This window comes from Aspergillus piperis, assembly GCF_003184755.1.
Source record: "Aspergillus piperis CBS 112811 unplaced genomic scaffold BO85scaffold_24, whole genome shotgun sequence".
In the NCBI taxonomy this organism is placed as follows: domain Eukaryota; kingdom Fungi; phylum Ascomycota; class Eurotiomycetes; order Eurotiales; family Aspergillaceae; genus Aspergillus; species Aspergillus piperis.
This window is the reverse complement of record NW_020291614.1, coordinates 141,443-155,619: the sequence shown is the minus strand read 5'-3', so window position 1 is coordinate 155,619 and position 14,177 is coordinate 141,443. Positions and strand designations below refer to the sequence as shown.

At 50.5% G+C, this 14,177-nt stretch overlaps 6 protein-coding genes and 1 non-coding gene across 7 annotated transcripts; 4 read left to right on the top strand and 3 right to left on the bottom strand.

Moving 5' to 3' along the window:
- Window positions 1-248: 248 nt before the first annotated feature.
- BO85DRAFT_t260 lies at window positions 249-334 on the top strand. Its single transcript has one exon. It is a non-coding gene; the product is annotated as a tRNA-Tyr (tRNA).
- Window positions 335-1,334: 1,000 nt separating this feature from the next.
- On the top strand, window positions 1,335-3,999 carry BO85DRAFT_453157 (OPT family oligopeptide transporter). The gene has a single exon (XM_025660996.1). The coding sequence runs from the start codon at window positions 1,426-1,428 to the stop codon at window positions 3,823-3,825; it is 2,400 nt and encodes a 799-aa protein (XP_025511278.1). The 5' UTR covers window positions 1,335-1,425; the 3' UTR covers window positions 3,826-3,999.
- A 423-nt stretch (window positions 4,000-4,422) lies between these two features.
- On the top strand, window positions 4,423-5,929 carry BO85DRAFT_405916 (uncharacterized protein; the record flags this gene model as incomplete). Its single annotated transcript, XM_025657318.1, has 7 exons — window positions 4,423-4,600; window positions 4,664-4,683; window positions 4,746-4,779; window positions 4,857-4,930; window positions 5,002-5,381; window positions 5,456-5,551; window positions 5,609-5,929. The coding sequence occupies 7 exons, from the start codon at window positions 4,423-4,425 to the stop codon at window positions 5,916-5,918; spliced, it is 1,092 nt and encodes a 363-aa protein (XP_025511277.1). The 3' UTR covers window positions 5,919-5,929.
- A 194-nt stretch (window positions 5,930-6,123) lies between these two features.
- BO85DRAFT_504607 (uncharacterized protein) lies at window positions 6,124-6,853 on the bottom strand (the record flags this gene model as incomplete). The annotated part of the gene is made up of 3 exons (XM_025664306.1): window positions 6,573-6,853; window positions 6,327-6,449; window positions 6,124-6,253 (listed from the first exon to the last, which is right to left on the bottom strand). Exons 1-3 carry the CDS (start codon window positions 6,779-6,781, stop codon window positions 6,124-6,126), a joined length of 462 nt encoding a protein of 153 aa, XP_025511276.1. The 5' UTR covers window positions 6,782-6,853.
- Window positions 6,854-7,659: 806 nt separating this feature from the next.
- BO85DRAFT_523638 (TauD/TfdA dioxygenase family protein) lies at window positions 7,660-8,856 on the bottom strand (the record flags this gene model as incomplete). Its single annotated transcript, XM_025665370.1, has 3 exons — window positions 7,660-7,755; window positions 7,813-8,133; window positions 8,215-8,856. The coding sequence occupies 3 exons, from the start codon at window positions 8,854-8,856 to the stop codon at window positions 7,660-7,662; spliced, it is 1,059 nt and encodes a 352-aa protein (XP_025511275.1).
- Window positions 8,857-9,705: 849 nt separating this feature from the next.
- Window positions 9,706-11,242, top strand: BO85DRAFT_156355 (ribokinase). Its single transcript, XM_025654195.1, has 2 exons — window positions 9,706-9,920; window positions 10,000-11,242. The coding sequence occupies exon 2, from the start codon at window positions 10,021-10,023 to the stop codon at window positions 11,044-11,046; it is 1,026 nt and encodes a 341-aa protein (XP_025511274.1). The 5' UTR covers window positions 9,706-9,920; window positions 10,000-10,020; the 3' UTR covers window positions 11,047-11,242.
- On the bottom strand, window positions 11,242-14,013 carry BO85DRAFT_504595 (putative MFS peptide transporter; the record flags this gene model as incomplete). Its single annotated transcript, XM_025664305.1, has 4 exons — window positions 11,242-12,803; window positions 12,856-12,991; window positions 13,049-13,364; window positions 13,942-14,013. 4 exons carry the CDS (start codon window positions 14,011-14,013, stop codon window positions 11,438-11,440), a joined length of 1,890 nt encoding a protein of 629 aa, XP_025511273.1. The 3' UTR covers window positions 11,242-11,437.
- Window positions 14,014-14,177: the final 164 nt, after the last annotated feature.

Genomic DNA, 14,177 nt, shown 5'->3' with positions numbered 1-14,177 from the left:
TTTTTTTTTTTTTTTTTTTTTTTTTTTTTTTTTTTTTTTTTCGGGAAGGAAAACAGGAACCAGTTAGTCAGTATCGAGTAAGCAAACGTCACTATCTTCTACCTATTTTGTATTCAGCAAGTTTACTCTTCTATATTGATCAAGAATGGCCTGCTGGCTTGCTGGCTCGCAACCGACCTAGTGAAACTAAGGGCTGGAACACAGCCTTGCCGTATAATTCTATGATTGACTGTCTTTTTCAACAAGAACCCCCGATGGTCTAGTTGGTTCATGGCGTCTGACTGTAATGGAAATTGTGATCAGAAAGTCACCAGTTCGATTCTGGTTCGGGGGAGTGAATGTGATATTTTTCTTCTTTTGTCCTCCAGCTCTTCTTTTTGGAAAGCCAGCGTCTATAGTACAGATTATATGAAGTATTTTCGTCAATAACATGCATAGTAGGGTAAGTAATATATAATATGTTCTATTTTTTCCCCAAGGATAGGAGTTTTATTACATAAGCCGGAATAAATCTAGTGCACAATTTCCATTATGGCATTTGTCAATATGGTTCTTTAGATTACTCTACAGGAAGCCATTATTCTCTGGGCTTATCTTTCTTGATGCTTCCAAGTTTTGAATTATTCAAGAAGTGAAAAACCTGCCTGGTTATCTGTTGCCTCAAGCCATTACCGCCCCATCTCGGGTCAAATCTCACTCCTTCTGATTTTGTTATCCACGCGAATTCTTGCTCATCGATTTCTCTTATCTAAGCTTAACCGGATTAAGCACCCCATTGGGGCGCGACCGACCTGAGGGGCGGATCGTCTGAAACCCTGATAGGCCACCATCTTCGCTCCTCGGTCAGCCCTCCGCGGTATTCAAGCCTAATTCTGCTAGCCTACTTCTTCCACCTTCCTCTGCAACGTGTGAAATTTCTTCTTCGGCCTCGGACCCATGGATGTCCCAGGGGCCGGTCGCTGGCTAAAGAGGTTGAGATGGCGTCTGTCGAATCACGGCGCGTCTACGGACAAGCTGTGGGCGGGGATCTAAGGGCGTATCACGAATGAGAAGGATTCGATAACGCAATTTTGGCATCCACTTGGCTTCATACCACTGCTATTCCTCTTCCCCCAATTTCATTCTCTCAACCATAATGGTCAGCCCTAGCTCGTGCCACCTGCACAATTCGCACTTTCTAGCCATTCGGCGTTAAGCCGACCGACTTGGCAGCTGGGGGTTGTGAAAATGCTGCGGTGCTGCTGCTCGATTGCGCCATCGCCCCCTTACCTGATGCGGAGAAGGGCGAGGAGTCACTCGATCAGGGAAACTTTTCTATAACTGCGGGTTGCCTCACCCTCTTTGCGTCGGAATGAACTGCTTGGGCATGCGTCTTTTCACCTTATCCGCCTCTGCGCGCTAGATCTCAGCCCCCGGCTCTTCACCATGGGCCTATCCACGATCTTTCGACGGAAGCGAGATGATGCGGCGCCTTCTGATGCCGGCGATGTGTCGCCCGTCGCCACAACAACGGGCTACCGGGAGGACCAGACGTCCGACTCCGTGTCCAAAGCGGCGTCCGTGAAGGAACAGCCCGTGGATGATTTGGAGAAGAGTCAGAAGACCGAAGAGCCCAATGTGGTCGAAACCGCAGCCGAAGAAGACCCCGAGATCGCCGCGCTGCCCCTCGAGGTGCGCCAGTTGGTCAGCCTTACTGATGACCCAACCCTGTACACCATTACCTTTCGATACTTCGTCCTCTGTGTGATATTCGTCGTACCCGGTGCCTTCTTGTCCATGATGAGCCACTTCCGTACTACCGAAGCCCCATACTCCGTTTTCTTCGTGCAGATCGCGTGCCACTATGCGGGTCACTTTCTGGCGCGGGTCCTTCCAGCCTGGGTGATCCGCGTGCCCTTTACCCGTTGGTCCTTTAGCCTCAACCCGGGCCCGTGGAGCATCAAGGAACACGTTCTGGTCACCTTGACGGCGGCATCCGGAGCTACCTACAACCTGGGATATACCCCGATCGCAATGGCAGAGCTCTACTACGGCGAGCGAGTCAATCCTGCCGTGGCTATTTTCTTTATGTTTGCGATTGTCTGGATTGGGTATGCTTTCGCAGCACTGGCCCGCCAGCTTCTGCTATATGACCCCAACTTCATCTGGCCCCAGGCCCTCATGCAGACTACGTTGTTTGAAACGTTCCGGAAACAGGATGTTTCATCCCCCCTCGCGCGGCGACAGATGAAAGTTTTCTTCCTCTGCTTTCTTGGAATGACGCTGTGGCAGTTCTTGCCCGAATACGTCTTTCCGTTCACATCTTCCCTCGCTTTCTTGTGCTGGGTTGCACCGCATAACGCTGTGGCCAACTTCCTGGGTTCTGGGTTGGGGGGTATGGGACTGCTGAATCTATCCCTCGACTGGTCGAACATCAACTGGAACGGTTCTTCGATCCTTCTTACCCCATGGTGGACGCAGGTTGTTTTGTTCCTGGCCTTTGTTTTCAATTGTTGGGTCTTACTCCCAGCCGCGAAATGGGGGAACCTTGGGTCTTACAAGCACGGCCTTATGTCTAATTCTCTGCTGACAGTGAACGGAACGACCTACCCTACCCTCGAGGTCGTCACCTCCGACTATCAGCTGAACGAGACCGCCTACGCGGAGTACGGTGACATGTACATGGGTCTTCAGAACCTCTGGGCGACCTTCTTTGACTATGCGAAAGTAACTGCAGCAATCACGTGGATCTTAACCTTCGGTTTCGTCCAGATCCGAAACAATCTGATGAAAGTTATTCGGTCGCGGCAGAAAGCGTCGCAGGAGAAGGGACAAAGCATTAACCACCAGTACCACGATCGTCTCAATGTTCTCCAGCGAACCTACAAGGAGATCCCCCTCTGGTGGTACGTCGCACTTTTCATGGCTGGTTTTATCGCTCTGATCGTGACGATTGCCTGTGGCTATCTGTGGATCCCGATCTGGACATTGTTCGTGGCACTGGCGAGTGCCGCCATTTTGGTGGTCCCATTTGGCTTTCTGTATGCCATTTCGAACTATCAACTAGCAGTTGGGTCCTTTAATGAGTTGGTGTATGGCTACATGGTCGAAACCCCTGCTGGAAAAAGCCATCGGCACCCCTGCGGACCGTCTACGTACGGATCAATTGCCGGCGATGCCTGGTACCGCGCGCAGTATATGCTGCAAGACCAGAAGATCGGTCACTACATGCATATCCCGCCACGCACGGTCTTTTTCTCTCAGATCTTTGGCACTATCCTCGGTATTCCAGTGAACTACGCCGTGATCCGATGGGTCCTCAACACGAAAGGAGACTACCTGTCGGGCAAGAAGACGGATCCGCTGAACCAATGGTCTGGTCAGTCCTTGAAGTCCTCGAATACTCTGGGTGTCCAGTATGCAGTTCTCGGACCCAGCCGACTGTTCAAGGAGCAGGAGATGAAGCCTCTACCCTGGGCGTTCCTGGTGGGCGCAGTTTTGCCCCCGATCCTGTACATTATGCATCGCACTCTACCGCGCTGGCTACGCATTGATCTATGGAACGTCAGCATTTTCTTCTCCGGTTTGTCGGTCTTCTACGGTAATATCAGTACGGGTTACACATCGGCAATTATTGGCGGATATGTTGTCATGTACTGGGCCTACCGGTATCGGTTTGAGGTCTGGAAACGCTACAGCTACATGGTGGCCGCTGCTTTCGATGCGGGTTTCAACCTGAATATGCTGTTGATCTTCCTGTTCTTTGGCTCGGGAAAGCAAATTTCCATGCCCAACTGGTGGGGGAACAACTCTGACTCGGTGGAACGGTGCTTTGCCTTGGATTGATTCTTTGATCTACACTATTAAAACGCCCTTCTATGCGGCTTCTAGCGTTCAGGCCACCTTCAACTGACGAGGGTGGCTTTTCTGTATGTAATAGGTACATGAACGGGGTTGAAGACTCGTTCTAGACCGATTCCCCAACCTTATGATAGACGAAATGCAGTAATGATATCCCCACTTTGCTTTTGGCCCGTGGTAATAGCCCGCTACTCGTTCGGAATACTTTTTCCTGGGCACAGTATTCGGGTGGCGTATATTAACTACTCGAGGGTTGAAAGTTACTGGAGGATGCACAGACCCCGGAACATGAAGGATTCCCATCGCATCGAGCAGATGGATGAGCATCTGCGGCGGTTCCCGACACGATCGGTCGATGCTCGTTGCCGCAGATACTGGATGATGATGCCGTGGCTGAAACTCTACTGACACTCAGCCACCAAGACGGGAGGGAACGAGGGATACTCGACTCTTCTCCAGTTACTTAAACGCTACCGGGCTTCAGTTCTCGCCATCGGTCAATTTGCGTTAGGATCGACATGACAGAACAATAATAATGCCCCTTCTTCGGGGAAATCTGCCGCTGCTTGTCGGCTCCTCAATATGGACGTGCTGGGAAGAGCTGCTGGTGATGATGCTCTCCGGGGGACTCTGTCGCACCCATGGTTACGCACCACCAATCAGATCCTCGCCGGCATTTGGATTTCCCTTTGCATAGTCTTACTCGTCATGCGATTATCTACCAAGATCCACATCATGCGAAAGTTCTGGTGGGATGATGGTACGGTTTCTATGCTTATATGGTGTGAAAATTTGAGTGGTTGGTGGCTAATACAGCCTGCAGTCTGCTTAATCCTCGCTTGGGTATTGTGTAGCAGCGATGACCTTGTCTTAGTCCTTGCACTCACATGTCTCCGCTATCACAGATCTTTTCGATTGGCACGCAATCTGTTATTCTCTGTATGTTTATGCAGATTCGTCTGGTTTTCGTTGTTGAACTCCAGCGCACACAGAAACTAACCGCCCTGTCCCTGTAGACGGTTACAGTCATGGAGGCTATGGAGTCCACATGGAGTACCTGTCTCCCGCAGTTCTCGAAATCTATGTGAAAGTCCGTCCTTCGATGTTGCTTCTTCCTCGTCTTCTATCCTGCTGTGGTCTCGTCGCTGAGCCATTAACCAGACTCTCCTTTCTGCCGCCATCATCTACGTCCCTGCCCTAGCTGCGGCCAAATTCGCTCTGCTGATGCTCTACTATCGCCTGTTGCACATGATTCGCATCTGGAGAAACATCATTTTCCTCGTTACCTTCATCATTGCCGGCTACACGATCGCCCTCACCTTGGGTCTCATCTTCCCTTGCCAACCCATCGCCAAAAACTGGGACTTGACCATCACTACCGGCCACTGCGTTAACCGCGTCGGATTTTATCTCGCTACGGCCATTACTAACACCGTTAGCGATATCATATTGATTCTTATCCCTATCCCAGTCATAGTCAAGCTGAAACTTCCATTGATTCAGAAGCTTGGGGTCGGCTGTATGTTTGGGATTGGTTGCTTGTAGGTGACCTTCTTCTTTCAATCCCATAATATCCCCTCCATGGTTGACTAAACTATAACTCACTACCCCACAGAACTATAATCATCAGTATAATTCGGCTGGTGACTCTAATGCCGCTGGTAACGTCCGATGACCAGTCATACGAAATTGCTCTAGCCGTCATCTTCATGTGCGTACAGACTACACTATACCAATACTGGACGGATCTTATTGACACGATCTACAGCATCATCGAAGCCAACTTCATCATTATCTGCCCCTGCCTTCCCTATCTGAAACAGTTCCTGCGCTTCCATGCGCCTTGCTGGATTGGTGACTCCGGCAGCAACAGCAGTCAGTCGCGACCGTCGGCCTCTTCCAATTCTAACTCTACTCCGTCGAGTAATAGACGCAAACCGGGGTTGAGCGTGTTGCAGGATGATATTGAACAGGCGCTTAGTCCACCGATGGAAGCGCATTGTGCCTGTATGGTGGGTGCACGACAGGGGAGTTCTACTAGTGATGAGTCAAGAGAGTTGATGGGGGAGCGGAAGTAGTGCGTCTGTTGATACGTTTTATGTTTGCATGTTATACTTGCACCTCGTACATATTCTTTGTATGGGTTAGGACTTAGATGAACTGTACATATATCAGACGTCATATTGTGTCAAAGATGAAGATTTTGTCGTTATGCATACTTTGAATGCCAAGATACATGTCACTTGCAATGACCCTCCCTTCTCACGTACTGCCACTGTCTCATCAAGTACAAACCGGAGTCGCCGTTGGCTTCACCACCGCATTGGTCGGATTCGTCTGCGAGCACCCATCAACTAATCCCAGCAAGTAATCATCCTCTGCGGCCTTGAATGCTGCTCCGCAGTTGGGGTCACTAACACTCATATATCAGCATATTTCAATCACCTGATCTTACTATAATGTTTCTTGTAGATAGAACCACTCACCTAGCACCCCCGCTCGCATCCTCGAAGTAAGAGCAGATATCATGCGAAAAACAATCCTGGGTGTAGACATTGCCCAGTGCGATACCGCTACATCCTGTTCCGCAGCGTCCGTTGCAGGAGTAACTGTTGTTTGAACAGTATTTGGGTTAGCTTTCGAATTCTTTCACTAGTGTCGATGTAGTGACAGAAAAGTATGTACGGGATGAGTGGATAGTAAGGGAAGGGAAGGAAAAGGGACAAGCATACTCTCCATCACCATCACTATTCTCGCCATAGTTACTGCCTACCACGCCCACATACGTGCAGGTTTGATCGGCACTGTTGGTCCAGCTGGCTGTTGCGGTGGCGCCGACTTTGAGGCATGTCACGCTGCGTTTTTGGTGGGTGACTGAAGGGTGGGCGGTTGCGGTTAGAGTTAGAGATAGAGTTAGGAGGAGGGTGGAGAGGGAGATCATCTTAGATAGTTGTTCGCTGTGAGGTAGGGTTGAAATGTGATGGTTTGTGAGGGGGTACTTCTAAGTAGACAGGTCACTGCAAGCTGGAAGATCAGTGAAGGGACAATACTATGTTATATATGAAGCTGCCTACGAGGGACTCTACTCCTATGAAAGAGATACTAGTACTACTCTACATGGAATTTACTTGGTCGGGATTGGTTAGTCACTATAAAGTAGTGACTATTCTTCTCCTTCCTATAGGCGGGCGTGATATTGTCCGCTACGGAGAATGCTCCGAGTAGAGGCGATTCTCCGCAGTGATACATGAATCATGTACGTAGCTCTGCTGTGGGCTAGTAGAACTTCCTTCCCCTCTTTCTGCTCGGCGGAATTCTCGGGCATCGAATGTGAGGGGATAGGGGGTATGGGCATCCTGCAGATCCACTTAAGGGATTGCATCAGGGCTTCTTAAAATGACGTTTCGGGTAGAATGAGGGTGGAGGAGGAATTAGGACGTGATGATGCGGCAGTACAGTGTCTACACTATAGTCAATACAGAGAAGTATAAAGTACTGTATACAGTGAAGAGATTCTGTCTGTTCAGAAAGATAGCTGAATCTCATTGATATCGTCTGGAATCATCCCCAATCCGTGTGTGCCTGACATGACACCTTAACGGTCAGGTACCCACCCTCAATTGAAGCTAGCTAAATAGGGACTAATGCAGGGGCCGGCATCCTTCATCTTTCTTCACAAGATTAAACTCAGGCTTCTGCTTTTTACCCCTGAAAGGTGCAAGCAAGTTATGGTATACTGAAATTTACACAATTCGCCGTTCTGGCTATATTGCTTGTAATGAAAACCTCTTCAATCTTCGCACAAGTTGACTTCAGCGCCTACGCGGAGTCATAGATTGCGGCCCTGCGCATATCACGCACATACCGTCCTTGATATGAGCCACCACATGATCGGTGCATCACGCAAGTATTGTCCTAATAACGTTAGCATTGCTTCCGGCTTCTACAGACAGATCTAAATAGTATACATACCCACATAATCATGTCTCCATCGTTCTGCCAGTCCACGGTGAGCACATATTTGTCCTGACTGGCGTGCCGCATCAAAGCATCAATTACGGGCTTGCTGTCAGCCCTGCTCCTCCCGTCTATCCGGTATGCATGTGATCCCATGTACAGATTCATTCGATTGCTGGGCTTGTGCAGTTGTGCAAGTTGATGACGTCCACGCGCTCTTACAGCCGCGGGCAACCAACACAGCACCCAGATCCGCACCAAAACGAAACAGTATATCAGGAGTAGGCTGATGTCCACAATATCGACCCAAATCCCCAATATACGGGCTATGAGACCCTGTAAATGATAAAAGTTTGGTTAGCACAATACGATGTCTTACTAGGGAAGTCGCTTTCTCGAAGCATGTCGTGAACATACCACCACCATCAGATATGGAATACGACGCAGGTCATCCAGGTCGGAGACGGCAGCCACCAACCTGATGAACCAATTATCCGGGGCTCCTAGACATCGACTCTGCATGATTGAATGCCATAGCACATAATTCTGAATTTCGGCTTTTGTCTCCTCAGCGAGATCCGCATAAGCAGTCCTGGTGTCGGCAAATGCCGTAGCGCCGCCGGTTCCCTTTGGGGGCAGTTTGTGCGCTCGGAGGAGGCTATATCCCGCTCGGCGTTGGGCGAAGGAGCCATCTACGTGGAAGAGGCGTGTGCCCCGCAATAGCTGCGCTCGCCAAGACGATGGCGATAAGACCTGACCCTTGCTGTCCACATTCCCAACATCCATAAGCTTGCCTCTAGTACCAAGTCGATCTGGCACTCCCGGTGCCCCGACCATGTTATCCACTATCGGTTCGCCTAATTGACGCGCAAAGGCAAAGTGGCGCGCATCGTCAAGTTTGGTGGCGCGGAAGACCAAGACGCCGTATGTGGCCATCGCGGCACGAAGCTCTTCGATGACGGCATCCGGGACTGGTTGCGAGAAGTCCACGCCCTCACACTCGGCACCAAACGTGGGGTGAAGACGGCGAAAGGTCAAGGATGGAGTGCCAATGGTCATAGTGGCCGTGGTGGCCGTAGTTATCATGGTTGCCATGGCTAGCCAAAGGGAGCGTTGTGTATGTCACTCGACAAGTGGCAGCGTGTGAAAGCAGGATCCAACCGTGTATTTGTGTAGGTAGGTCAGAGCCTGGTTTATTGTAAGTATGAGACCCAAGTAGTAAAGCATGATAGAAATTTATATATGTGGTGATGACGCTTGATAGCCAAGTACTTCCTTCCCAGAACATGATTGCCAAATGGGGCAAAGCTGAGAGAGGCTAGTAGCCGGAAGATTAGAATGCAATAATTCTTCAATGTAAACAATAGAATGTGAATATATTATGCGGCCTGTGGACTTTACATAAATTGACCGCTTCTCCGTGGCTTATTTTCAGCACAATGACAATAATTCATGCTTGCTCCTGCGACTCTTCCCGTCATCCCTTGCGCGATACATCGCATCCGTCAGACCGCGGATCACGGTCAAACAGAAGGACATGAACCTTACCGTCCAAAGGACCTGGATAGTCGGAGCTGAACAGAAGTAGCTTTTGGTATAATCTCTGGAGGGTTTTCCTCGAGTACCATCAAAACTGCATTCTCTTTTGACATGTCACCAGAACATTTAGTGGTGTCGCGCATGAATACTACCCTTACTTACAGTAGCAGTTCTGGTATTCAGCCACTACTTACTATCTCACAGTCGCGTTGTATACTGGGGATATATTGACGTATACTGAAATTAAGCCAGAATAAAGACCGGAGCCAGAATGACCATCACAAGAGTACAAACCATCATTTGAAAAAAGTGATAAATTGTTTAATTGTTACAAGGGCTATGGCTATACCTCGGCCTCACCAACGTCATCATCATGTGACTATTCCACTTACCTAATCTTTATCTCCCCCCCGCCAAAAAGAGGTCCCTCTCTTTCTTACTTTCACTCATCCCACCGATAAACTCCACTGCAGGTTACAATTGATTGTTAATTCCTGCAAGAATTTGCATAGCAGTTGCATGGAACATTCCTTCCCTTTTGAACTCTTATCAATTGACTTGTCATCGTTAACTCAGCGTTACTAGTGAGTCCCATCTGTGCTTCTTCCCCGCATGGGTGATTCAAACCATGCCCGTCACTAGGATATCTGACTCGTCTTCTAGCAACTCCCAGGAACGAACACCATGGCGCCTCCCCAGATTTGCGTGATTGGCTCCCTGAATATCGACTTTGTCACCTACACTCCACGTTGTCCCGATGCCGGCGAGACCCTCACAGCCAACTCCCTCGCTATCAGCGCCGGAGGGAAAGGTGCCAACCAGGCGGTCGCGTGCGGTCGCGCCTCTTTCGCTTCCAAAGACAATCAAGATGCGTCGGTGTATATGATTGGCGCGGTCGGAGCAGGTGATCCCTACTACTCGGCCCTCCTTCGCCCAACATTGGAGGGTTCCGGAGTCAGCACAACGGGAATCCAGGAAAAGACGGACAGCCAAACGGGTTCTGCTACAATCATCGTGGATGAAGGAGCTGGAGGAGAGAATCGGATTTTGTTCGTCCCCGGTGCTAACTACTCGGGAATGGATAATGCAGATGCAGTCCTCGCTACCACTCGGAACATCCATCTAGAACAAGGCGTTGTCGTGATGCAGGGCGAGATCCCGAGGTCGACCACCTTGGAGTTGATGAAGCACTTTAACAGCGCTTCCTGCGCTTCTCACCTCGTCTTCAACCCTGCACCGGTCTTCACAGAAGGGATTCCCCTGGCCGCTCTTGCTGGCACGAGTGTGCTGGCCATGAATGAGACTGAAGCTGTCCTCATGACCCAGGCGGTCAAGGAGCATCTCACCCCTGCCCAGCAGGAGAAGGACTTGAAGCCCGAGGAACTTGCACCTCTATTCCACAAACATGCCCAGGTCCAGATTGTTCTAATTACTCTCGGAGCCAAGGGTGCCTATTACTCAACGGCCACTGGCAAGCAGGGCTTTGCCCCCAGCGCCGCGGTGGAGAAGGTTGTAGACACCACTGCCGCCGGAGACACGTTTGTCGGTTACTTCGCTACTGCCTTTGCCAAGTTTGTTGCCACCGGTGCTCCACTGGCGGACTTCGATGCCCAGATCGAAGCGGCTGTTCGGAAGGCGAACGTGGCCGCCGCAGGGTGTGTGCAGAGGAAGGGTGCGATGCAGAGCATCCCGTTCGCTTATGAGATCTAGTGCATAGCGCAGTGAACCACCTAATGGTTACTCCCGTCGGCCAGGAGAGTATTCGCTCAAAGTTCCTACTAAGCCGGACTTTCGGACCATTGATCCGATCTCAGATACGACATGAAATTCACGACCGTAGCTTTTCATACCATCGATATGCTACCAAGACTGACACGGTAGCCTTACTCGCAATTATGCAGCGTCTCTCATCTTAGATCATACCACCACCATACATACTCCCAGAAGGGACCATAGATACACTACCGAAATCAAACTTATAGACTCGGCTTGCCTGAAATCTAGATCAAGATGAATGTGATACATGCATTGATAAAATAGCCCACTCAAAATATGGCTACTGTTATTGGGACCGTAAATGATCCGGTCCGACCCTGCACATCTAATTCTCCACCGTCTTTTCCACTTCAGTGGTCTGAATAGGGGTCTCCTCTGCACTGTTTGCATAGTTGGCTTCATCGGTCATGAATTCATCGTTGTTCAGGTACCTGAATCGGTACCAGAAGAAAATGGTTTGCAGAGCGAGGGCAACAGCAGGGGCACCCCAAATCCAGATCAAGTCTGGATCCGCAGTGACTGGCAGAAGGATCTCTCCCAGCGCACTGGACAAAGCAGTCATGAAGAGGAAGATTGCCATGACTAGACCCCTCATACTCGCGGGCGACCGGGCATATGCCAGTTCATACGCCGTCACGTTGCAGAAGATTTCCGAGAGGGCTCCCAAGATGGTGTTCGGCAGCTGCCACCAAATGCTGATGGGGCTGACTTCGGAACAGGAGGAGGCATAGTAGCCGCAGGGCGAGGTTTTGTATACACGCCACTGGACAAGGGCACCGCACAGACCGGAGAGTGCGGCCAGGGTGAAGCCGAATGTCATCCGAGTGATTCGCTTAAACGGAATATTGTACCGATAAAGCAGTGGATAGATAAAGTAATCGACAATCGGCACGGCGACAATGATGGTCAAGGCATTGAAGTTGCTCAATAGGTCGTTGGGGGCACCGTTCGTCGTCATAGACGCACCCTGGTTTGTCGAGACAGACCCGATACCGCCGTCATTGAGGTTGTAGATGGGGAAATAGAAGAAGATCTCCGTTGCCACGAGCGTTCGGCGCACATCATCCACCAGCTTGTCGGTCCAGTCGACCTGGATTCCCTTGGCTGCCAGGATACTCGGTTTCGCCGCATCGAAGAAGTTCTTGCGCCAGACCTGCCACTTGTTTTGGCGCAAAGCAGTTACGGTGATTTTGATTGCCTTGGCGAGATCCGAGTTCCCACTGGGCGGCGTCCGGTACGTCTTCTTGTAGGCGGCCGCCAGCACCACGGGCAAAGTAAAATAGATGATTCCGGCCAGCAAGAAGGCCAGCCAGTAACCCACATATTTCTCCGCGTATGTGGTGGCCAGCATGTAAAATGCTCCGACGTTGATCACTCCGTAGAAGATGAGCATCGTTCGAGTAGCCGTCATCTCGGGATCCACAATGACCTTCTCCCCAGTCTTCAAAATCTTTGTGTATTGCTTTTGATGTCGGTATTGGTCCAGGACTGTGGGTGCGATATTGGGTTTAAAGATGCCGGCTCCAAGGGCCAACATCAGAAGCCCGATGATGAACGGGGGCGCTGCATGCGCCGTGCCAGCTTGCAATACTGAAGGAATTGCGCCGATGATCTGAATGATGTGGGCAATACCACAGATGGCAACACCGACACAAATGGCCCAGTACCGACCGACGTATACGTCGGCCCACCTGTTATTGTGAGCGAGTCACGCATGTGTATACAGTTTGGGGATTGGCTTACCATCCACCGAAGATCGGAATGACATAGGCAAGGAACTGGAATAGCAAGACCAATCCGTCACTAGCCTGGAGTCCCATTCCCAGAGCACCAGCCGTCTCTTGCGTCCCTCGCGGAGGTGCACCCGCACCGTTTCCTCCTAGAAAGAGGCCGGTCAGCGACATGAGAATCAGGGGTTACCGAGTCTGAAGAGCACCTTTAGGAAGAGGGAACTCAATGAAGTTGGAGAAGACCGTCTGTGCGCCGTAGTATGATGCTCGTTCGGCAAATTCTACCATACAAAGGGAGTATGCAATGACGGGGAGATAGGCCGGGACCTTGCGAAGGCTGTTGACCTCTTCCTCCGTGGGCGGCGGGTACTCCTCGTTCTCCAGCGCTTGGGCATCTACCTCATAGACATTCTTCTCAGGATCGGACTTGTTCTGTACTTGGACGGAATCATTGGTGGCTTCACTGGTGATTATGGCGTCGGAGACGTGGGTATCGCCGGTTGAGGTAGCTAGAATCGCCCACTGCTGTCAGTTCCGGGTACAGCGCCATACACCTGGCTACACTTACCCATATTTCGTTGATTGGGTGTTGAGACGCCGGGGAGCTTTACTGAGAATTGTTGAGCTCTGACGACCCCCTAGCCGGTTAAACTGACTGCACAGCTTCCGATCTTTATAGCATGGCTGCTAGCAAGGTTGGACGGATCTCCGGCGGTGGTCAAACAATGGGCTAAATACCCCAAAGATGCCATTGCAGGGGCGAATGCCTAGACAGGCATATCGCGCAATGTAGCGCAAGTCTTTGCTATCAGTTGGGTCATTTAGGACATGTTTCCGACTAGCAGGGATCCGTGCTTTAGGGGATGTCTATCAGCCCTAGCCTGTCCCACTCACCATCGCTGATTCGAATCAACGTCCGATGATAACGATTTGGCCGTCCTTTGCGCCATCGGAGCCCACCAACCAGATCAAAGTATCGATATTAATATCACTGCCTGCGGATGGGGTCAAGATAATCTGTAGTGATGCCATTTGCTTGGACACTTCCCCTGCTCGACGCATATCTTGATCATTCCCCCTTTTGTTCCTGTCGGGTGACCTTATCATATCCGACCGTTGGCTGGAGGGCTACCCCATAATTATCGACGTGCAGGATGTCAATGACTTGCATCTCCCGATCGGGGTGTTGAGAGATTCAACTGTTCACTTTAGACGTGATAGGGTGCTTTTGGTGGATGAGTTTGTTGAAAACTCACTTTGTTCGCTGAGGTGCTCAGCCCCTAGTCAACTACGGGGTTAACCACCACAGTTCCAGAGGCAGCTTGAAGTCCAAGG

Coding starts and splice junctions, on each gene's coding strand:
- BO85DRAFT_156355 (XM_025654195.1), top strand. CDS start 10,021: ATGGCGCCTCCCCAGATTTGCGTGATTGGCTCCCTGAATATCGACTTT.
- BO85DRAFT_453157 (XM_025660996.1), top strand. CDS start 1,426: ATGGGCCTATCCACGATCTTTCGACGGAAGCGAGATGATGCGGCGCCT.